Below are 8,650 nucleotides of genomic sequence, written 5' to 3'. Positions count from 1 at the left end.
TAATAATAATAAATAAATTAGCCGGGGCATGGTGTTTCGTGCCTGTGGTTCCAGCTACTGGGGAGACTGAGGTTGGAGGATTACTTGAACCTGGGAGTTTGAGGCTCCAGTTAGCTGTGATCTCACCACTGCTCTCCCTGGGTGACATATATATATTTAAGCCACTGAGCTGTGAAGGTGTGTGAGTTATATATGTGAAAAATACACACATAGTGCCAAAACCCGGGAGTAGTGTAAGTGGCGGGTTTGTCAGCTGTCAAGGGCTCTGCAGCCCTTTCTCTGAATCCAAGTTCTTCCTTTGAATGGGGAATCAGGGATGTGACCTGGGAGGATGTGACCTGAGAGGATGTGGCCTCGTCAGGGGCAGGGCCAGCGCACTGTGATGGGGCTGGGGCTGGGCAGGTTGAGGTTGCCCGCTACTCCCCGGTCCTGACTCTGGGTGGGGACAGACGGCCAGAGGGAGGCTCCTGGCACCTGCGGTGCAGGAATCTCAAGCATGTGGTCCTGAGCCCAAGTTTCCAAAAGCCAGACCTCAGGGCCTCAGGGCCAAGAGACTGGGAGGGGCCCCAATCCAGGCTCCGGGAAGGCCTGGCTGGCATCCGGGGGTCCAGTGGTCCCTCTCCCTCTGCCCTGGCAGTGGGGCTGGGCACTGGCCTGCTTCCCTCCAGAACCCCCCCGCCAGCTCCTCCCTGCTGTGGGCTGGACTGGGAGGAAGGGGGTGGGGTGCGCGTACATTTGCAGGTCTTTCCAGCCCCTGGGGCAGCCTGATTAACCAGCTTCTCCAGGGCCAAGCTGCTGGGGGTGGGGTAGAGCCCGAGGCAGCCAGACCAGCCGCTGAGCCTCCTGGATGCTGGCAGCTGTCATGGGGCTCCCCCGGGGGCAGCCTCTCCTAGGGCTGCACATGCTCCTCATGGCACTGAACTGTCTCCGGCCCAACCTGAGCCTGGGTGAGTGGGGGTCCTGGATGGACGCGTCCCAGCCAGACCCAAGGGGCTGGGGGCCCTGCTGGAGTGATTGGACCCTGGGCACCCAGCCCCCTCCGACTGGGAGAGGCAGCCCCAGGGACCCCCAAGCCCGTCTCCGTGGCTCACCTTTTGTCTCCTGTGGCCACAGAGCTGGTGCCCTACACACCGCAGATAACAGCCTGGGACCTGGAAGGGAAGGTCACAGCCACCACCTTCTCCCTGGAGCAGCCGCGCTGTGTCTTCGACAAGCATGCCAGCGCCAGCGACACCGTCTGGCTCGTGGTGGCCTTCAGCAATGGTGCGGGGACAGCTGGGGGGCCTGGGTGACGGTGACGGCCAAGGAGAGTGGTGAGCCCTAGGAGCCCCTCACCAGCAAGCGCCTTCAATGACTGAGCCCTTGTGGGGCCTGTGGGAGATAGGTGTGGATGAATGGGGCTTTATCCAAAGGGGTGATACGTGTATTGAAAAATACACACATAGTGAGCACCAAATCCTGGGAGTTGTTTAAGTGGTGGGTTTGTCAACAGTTCTGCAGCCCTTTCTCTGAATCCAAGTAATTCTTCCTTTGGACGGAAAACCGAGGCTGCGACCTGGGAGGATGTGGTCTTGTGGGGGGCAGGGCCGCTGCACTTCGATGAGACTGGGGCTGGGCAGGTTGGGACCGCCCGCTGCTCCCCACTCCTGGCTCTGGGTGAGGACAGAAGGCCAGAGGGAAGCTCTCCTTCAGGGGTAACAAAGTCAACTGTGGGTCTGGACTATCTCTGGGGGTCCTGAGGGAGGAGGTGGCAAGGAGGGTCAGGGCTGGAGGGTGGGCGAACACAGAACCCCCGCTCATAAGCACAAAGCTGGTCTCTCCCCTCCTACCCCCATCTGTTCTCTCATCTTGCAGCCTCCAGGAGCTTCCAGAACCCAGAGACACTGGCTGACATCCCAGCCTCCCCACAGCTGCTGACCGATGGCCACTACATGACCCTGCCCCTGTCTCTGGACCGGCTGCCCTGTGACGACCCCATGGTGGGCAGCGGAGGCGTCCCTGTGCTGCGGGTGGGCCATGACCACGGTTGCCACCAGCAGCCTTTCTGCAACGCGCCCCTCCCTGGCCCTGGACCCTATCGGTGGGTGGTACCCCCACCACCGGGGCCCTGGGACTGGGGCTGTGCTTGGGGAGGAGGCGTTGCTGGGACCAAGGATGCTCTGTCTACCGTATTCCCAGGGGTCCCCTGGCCCCTGTCCTCCCCTTTGCAAGCCCGAGCTCCTTCCACTGTAGAGTCAGCAACAGTGCTCACCCCAGCTGGGGCCGGGCAAGGCCCAGGAGGAGCGGGTGGGCACCGCGGGGAGGCGGGATTTTAGTCAAGGTGGGAGGGGGCAGCTTCCCCAAAGTCTGGGCCTCTGGCCCCCACCACGGGCAGATCTGGCAGGAAACTCGGGGGCCGAGTTCAGACCCAGTCTTGTGGATATGAGTCAGGGAGCAAGAGAGGTGGCTCCCACCTGCTCTTACAGATGAGGAAACTGAGGCACAGGAGGTCAAGCGGCCTGCCAAGGTCAGGGTAGAGTTGGGATGGGGAAGCAGGCTGTGTGTCTAGGTCAGGACTGTCCGGGCACAGGAGGAGGTGGGGTGGCCTCAGGAAGCCCAGGCCCAGCAGGGAGCCGGGAAGGCAGGGCGTGGAGAAGCTGGAACAGCACCTCGCTCTACCCAGCCCCCCTCTGCCCTCTCACCCACTCTCCAGGTCCACCCTCTGCCCTCCCCGCCGCCACACCCTGGCTCCGCTTCCAGCTCCACTCCCCGCCCTGTCCCCCGCAGCCACTCTTTTCAGTGCCAACCTGCCAGGTCCCTCCCCACTGCCCAGACCTTCCAGAGCTCCCAGCCCTGCAAAGACACAAACCGAGCCCCTCTGCGGGGCTTCTAGTGCCCTCGGTCCTTGGGCTGCTGGTGACTGAGCCCCCCGCCCTCCAGCTACTGCTGCCCCTCTGGGAGGCCTGGGACCCCTGCCCATGTGCCTTGCTAAGCCACCTTCACCTGCACTTTTGACTCGTGGCATTTAGGAACTAGGGCCCCTAAACCATCCCCGGCCCAGGTCTGGTGTCTGGAGAGCAACTGCTCAGGGGGATAGGCGGCTGGTGGCACAGGCCAAGTGGCTGGAGACATCTCAGGGGATTCTCAGAGAAGGGCCAGGCCACCGGCTGCTGCTCTTGACTGGCACCCCCACTCCACATCCATGGGAGGGGCCCAGAGGAGCTGCTGGGGGACCTGGCCCTGCCCGGGGTGGTCCCAGCCTCTGAGTCTCTCCCCTCCTCCCCCACCACCTCCCGTCCCCAGCGTGAAGTTCCTCCTGATGGACGCCAGGGGCTCACCCAGGGCCGAGACCAAGTGGTCAGACCCCATCACTCTCCACCAAGGTAGCGCTGGGCAGGAGGGGCGCCCTGGCTTCTGTTTGCCCCCAGTGGACTTACCCATCCCTCTGGGCCACCTCGTCACCCTCTGCTGAGCTGGGCGCACCCCTGCTCCCACAGGGCTGGGGGCCTGGAGGCCATGTCCAAGTCAGGCCCAACCCCCAACAGATCCTCATGCTGGGGGCGTGGGGCACTGAGCCAGCCCCGTTGGCAGGGGCACCATCTCGGCCCATCAGCAAGCGTTTGCCCACTCTTGGGCTCCAGCCACATTGTGGGCAGAGGCAGCCTCCCCACTGCTATAGGGAGTCAGGCTGTGTCAGCCCCTGCTGGGAGGGAGGAAGAGGGTGTGGAAGAGGTCAGAGTCAGGTCGGGGCTGGCTGGGGAGACAGCCAGCTGGAGTTCTCAGCAGACCCCAAGGGGCGAGTGTGAATGTACCAGGCCCAGGAAGTTTCGAGTGCCGCGGCCCAGGTGTCGGGGTGGGGGTCTCCTGGGAGACGGCTTCAGAGGTCAGGGGGTGTGGGTTGGAAGTCTTGTCATCTGAAGGCCTTGACTGCTGGGCTCCAGGGAGCAGGGCGGTGGATGAGCACGTGGGTGGGAGCAGCCTAGAAGGTAGGAGCAGGGTGGAGGCTATGGTCCAGGCTGGCAGAGCACAGAGGAAGTGGGACAGGAGGTTGGGCTCCAGGGGGGCCTCGGGATATGAGAAAGCCAGGCCTTGAGGCTAGGCGAGCATGGGTGGGGAGGGAGAAAGGGAGGAGGTGACAGCCAGCCCTGGGGTCGAGGGGCAACCTCTCTGAGCAGCTGGTGTGTGTGCAGGGAAGACCCCCGGATCCATCGACACCTGGCCAGGGCGGCGAAGTGGCAGCATGATCGTCATTACCTCCATCCTCTCTTCTCTGACCGGCCTCCTGTTCTTGGCCTTCTTGGCAACCTCTACCACACGCTTGTGAGTGGGGACACCCCCTCGGGCCCCTCTCTCACCCAGAACCCCTTCCATTGAACTGGTCCCAGTGTCTGGAAGCTCTCCAGGCATGCCATGGGATTTATTTTATTTTTGGTAGAGACAGGGACTTGCTATGTTGCCCAAGCTGGTCTGGAACTGCTGGGCTCAAACGATCCTCCTGTCTCGGCCTCCCAAAGTGTTAGGATTACAGGAGTGAGTCACCTTGCCCAGCCCGATGCTATAGTTTCGAGCTGGGCAGTGCCCCTTCCAGGGCCTGTGCAGGGAATTCCCACCCTGAGTATCTCGCACCTCGGGGATCAGTGATGGGGGTCAGCAGCCCCTCTGGGGACAGGTTCAGGAAGGCCTGCCTCACTCAGGCCCTGTCTTTCAGTGTGTCCTCAGCCAAGGCCCTTCTCCTCCCGGGCCTCACCTGCTCTCTGTGGATCCTCTGGTGGTTTAGTAAGCTGATACCAGGGTAGTCAGAGTGGCCACCTGGAGAGGTGGTCCTCCAATTGGTTCTAGAAGGGAGGAAGGAGGGATCAGAGACTGCAGGTGAGGCCGGGTGCAGCGGCTCATGCCTGTAATCCCAGCACTTTGGGAGGCCGAGGTAGAAGGATCATGGGAGGCCAGAAGTTCAAGACCAGCCTGGGCAACATGGTGAAACCCTGTCTCTACTAAAAATACAAAAATTAGCTGGGTGTGGTGGTGCGAGCCTGTCATCCCAGCAACTCGGAAGGCTAAGGCAGGGGAATCGCTTGAACTCGGGAGACGGAGCTTGCAGTGAGCCAAGATTGCACCACTGCACTCCAGCCTGGGTGACAGAGCCAGACTCCATCTCAAAAAAAGAAAAGAAAAAAAAAAGAGAGAGAGAGACTGCAGGTGAGGGAGCAAGGAGGGAGAACAGGCCCTGACCCAGCACCCACCCCACATGGCAGGGACATACATCTGTTCCTCCTCCTCTCCCCGCCCAGCTCCAGCCTGTGGTGGCCAGAGGAGGCCCCGGAGCAGCTGCGGATCGGCTCCTTCATGGGGAAGCGCTACATGACCCACCACATCCCGCCCAGCGAGGCTGCCACACTGCCAGTGGGCTGCGAGCCTGGCCAGGACCCCCTCCCCAGCCTCAGCCCCTAGCCTGGCCTCTGTGCATGAGGCTAGGGGAGGTGGGGCGCAGGGAGCGAGTGCATGGTGCTCTGTCCCAGCTCCTGCACCCACAGGCCCCCTCAGGGCTGCTTGCCTTTCTCCCCCCAGCCAGCACACCCCCTACCCTGCCTGGAATCCCAGCACCAGCCCCCCTGCCTCTGCCTTTCCGGTTCCTCTCCCTCTCCAAACATCAGTAAGTTGCACTCAGGAGGGTTTAGGGGAGGGTCACTGGCAGACTGGACACCCAGTCCCCACCTCCATCCCCACCTCTGTCTCACCTGACCTCCTTCGAGGAAGGCTGGAGGCTGTGTGGACAGGCCACCCTGACCGCAAGCTTCCAGACCCCAGGAGGAGGCCTGCAGAGGACCGTGCTTTGCCTGGTGCAGAAGCTGGGCTCATCCTGGGGCCTGTGAGACCTGAGCCGCCCTCTGTCCCCCCTCCCACCCATCAGTGGCTGGGCAGGGTAAGGATTCAGAGGCGTCTCTACTGCCCCTGGGCACAGCACCTTTCTGCGAGTGGGACTCTCCATGGTCATCTGACTACCAATTCTGGCCACCACCTCCAACCCTCTTGCACATACGGATGGCTCTCGCCCTTATCCACCCTCTCAAGCATTTATTAAGCACCTGCTGTATGCCACATACAGTGTTAGACTTGGGGCCTCAGGCATAGCTGGTCCTGATCTTGGGGAGCTGCCTTCTCTAGACCTGAGACGACCACGTGTCCGGATGTGACCTGTTGCTGTCGGGGGTCTGTCACGCCCTTAGACTGCCATCCCAGGAGGCTCTCTGGGACCCAGGAGCCTCCATCACCTGGAAGGACCCTCTGTGCAGAACCGCAAGTGTCCATCTGTGTACAAGACCGGTGGTTTCCGTCGTCGCCACTGGGGAGCGCCAGTGAGCCGCAGCCAGGCTGCCTCACGGCCAGTGCGCATGCGCACTCCTATTCGCTGCCCCTCCTGTCTCCAAGGCGGTAGCAGATGCCACGTGGCGGGGTCGGTGGAGGTCAGTACTCTAGGCCTCCTTCCACCAAGCCGGAGGGATGAGCAGTCACGCCTGAGAGCTCGTTGCGTGCCATGCAGTCCGCACAGCCACCGCGATTTTCTAAATGGAGAAACTGAGGCTCAGTGACTTGCCCGCTGCACTCTGTCCACGGCCGCGCTCCCGGGCCCTCTAATGTGACCACGGCTCCCGGCCTGCAGGCCCTCCCCACAGAGGGCGCTCGGTGGTGACCCTTGGGCTGCAGCCCTCTTTGGAGGTGAATAAATGCGATCTGGAGCCCACCCTGGCCTGAATGGTGCCCCTGCCGGGACAGGAAATTTATACTGGGAGCCCAGGGCCTGCTCAGCTTCTGCCCCATGGGATTACCCCGAGTGTGTCCCTTGATTGCTGTCCTGGCTTGTACTTTGAGGTGCCCCCATCTCCTAATACTCCAGGAAAATCCACACATGCGTTTCAGGGCCAGATATGTGGTTTTGGTCGTGCTCCCTCCCAAGCAAGCCCTTGAGCCCCTCATCTCTGAGGGCCCCTCCTCCATGCTGCCTGCACCCCCACCAGCCACCAGAACCCCTCCAGGTATAGACAGAAACAGATTCAGTCAAATGCCTTGGTGTCCCAGGTGAAGTCTGGCCAGGGGAGCCAGCCCCTTTAAGTTACACTACTGTGATAGGCTGGGTGCCATGGCTCACACCTAGAATCCTAGCACTTTGGGAGGCTGAGGCAGAAGGATTACTTGAGCCCAGGAGTTCCAGGCCAGCTGGGGCAACATAGTGAGACTCCATCTCTACTAAAAATTAAAAAAAGATTAGCCAGGGGTGGTGGCATGCACCTCTAGCCCCAGCTACTTGGGAGGCTGAGGCAGGAGGATCACCTGAGCCCAGGAGTTAAAGGCTGCAGTGAGCTGTGATTGCGCCACTGCACTCTGGCCTGGACAATAGAGTGAGACTCTGTCTTGAACGAACAGGCCGGGTGCAGTGGCTCACACCTATAATCCCAGCACTTTGGGAGGCTGAGGCAGGCAGATCACTTGAGGTCAGGAGTTACAGACCAGCCTGGCCAATGTGGCAAAACCCTGTCTCTACCAAAAATACAAAAATTAGCAGGGCATGGTGGTGGGGGGACTGTAATCCCAGCTACTCGGGAGGCTGAAGTAGGAGAATCACTTGAACTCGGGAGGTGGAGGTTGCAGGGAGCTGAGATCTTGCCACTGCCCTTCAGTTTGGGCAACAGAGTGAGACTCCATCTCAAAAACAAAACAAAACAAAACACACACACACAAACAAACAAAAACCCACTACGGTGAAGCCCGGGTCCCTCTGCCTGGAATTGAGAGTTAACAGATGGGCTTGGTGGCTCATGCCTGTAATCCCAACTTTGGGAGGCCAGGTCAGGCAGATCACTTGAGGTCAGGGGTTTGAGAACAGCCTGGCCAACATGGTGAAACCCTATCTCTACTAAAAGTACAAAAGTTAGCCCGATGTGGTGGTGGGTGCCTGCAATCCCAGCTACTTGGGAGGCTGAGGCAGGAGAATCACCTGAACCTGGGAAACGGAGGTTGCAGTGAGCTGAGATCGTGCCACTGCACTCCAGCTTGCACGACAGAGCGAGACTCCATCTCAAAAAAAAAAAAGAGAAGACCACCTCCCTATCAGTGACCCCCAGCGGAGACTGTCTCACACTGTTGTATCCAGACTCAAGACAGCTGGCTAGGGGCGCAGCCCGAAGGGGTATGAGAGGGAGGAGGAGGGGGCCATCGATGTTTGCTGTGTGACAAGAAAAAGATGAATGAGTCCTCCCAGGGTCCAAGGACCAGCTAGGAGCAGGATTCACGGACTTTTTTTTTTTTTGAGGTGGAGTCTCACTCTGTCAAGTGCTGTGTGCTGTGGAGTGCTGTGGTGCGATCTCTGCTCACCGCAACCTCCACCTCCTGGGTTCAAGACTTGGCCTCCTGAGTCGCTGGGATCACAGGTGCCTGCCACCACGCCCAGCTAATTTTTGTATTTTCAGTAGACATGCGGTTTCGCCATGTTGGCCACAGGCTTTTGAACGTCCTGGGGCCCTTCTGTGTTTATACTGTCAGAATCCGTGCTGATGCCACACGTAGCGCCAGGGACTTCCCGTGCGAGCCTGCAGGTGCCCCTCCCTTCTGCACAGCCTCTCTGGGCCTACTGAGGAGCTGCCGCCACCCTCAGAAGCCGCCTGGAACTTGACTTTAG

At 60.5% G+C, this 8,650-nt stretch overlaps 1 protein-coding gene across 2 annotated transcripts; it reads left to right on the top strand.

The window, feature by feature from the left end:
* Positions 1-551: 551 nt before the first annotated feature.
* Positions 552-6,296, top strand: LOC105503221 (uroplakin-3b). 2 transcript variants are annotated; one of them, XM_011930065.1, is made up of 6 exons: positions 552-947; positions 1,114-1,263; positions 1,855-2,080; positions 3,283-3,362; positions 4,170-4,299; positions 5,268-5,682. In XM_011930065.1, the coding sequence occupies exons 1-6, from the start codon at positions 848-850 to the stop codon at positions 5,425-5,427; spliced, it is 846 nt and encodes a 281-aa protein (XP_011785455.1). In that variant the 5' UTR covers positions 552-847; the 3' UTR covers positions 5,428-5,682. The 2 variants fall into 2 exon arrangements, with proteins under 2 accessions (XP_011785455.1, XP_011785446.1); XM_011930056.1 differs by lacking the exon at positions 3,283-3,362 and having other exon boundaries at positions 5,268-6,296.
* The last annotated feature ends 2,354 nt before the right edge of the window (positions 6,297-8,650 follow it).

This window comes from Colobus angolensis, unplaced genomic scaffold, assembly GCF_000951035.1.
Source record: "Colobus angolensis palliatus isolate OR3802 unplaced genomic scaffold, Cang.pa_1.0 Scaffold120, whole genome shotgun sequence".
Taxonomy (NCBI): Eukaryota; Metazoa; Chordata; class Mammalia; order Primates; family Cercopithecidae; genus Colobus; species Colobus angolensis.
Note: the sequence above shows the minus strand (reverse complement) of the source record. Positions and strands in the feature narration are given on the sequence as shown.

What these genes read in the sequence shown, in the direction of transcription:
- LOC105503221 (XM_011930056.1), top strand. Translation starts at nt 848, where the DNA reads ATGCTGGCAGCTGTCATGGGGCTCCCCCGGGGGCAGCCTCTCCTAGGG. An exon ending in CGTGGTGGCCTTCAGCAATG is followed by an intron (nt 1,264 to 1,854) that starts GTGCGGGGACAG and finishes CTCATCTTGCAG; the next exon opens with CCTCCAGGAGCTTCCAGAAC. An exon ending in CCTGGCCCTGGACCCTATCG is followed by an intron (nt 2,081 to 4,169) that starts GTGGGTGGTACC and finishes GTGTGTGTGCAG; the next exon opens with GGAAGACCCCCGGATCCATC.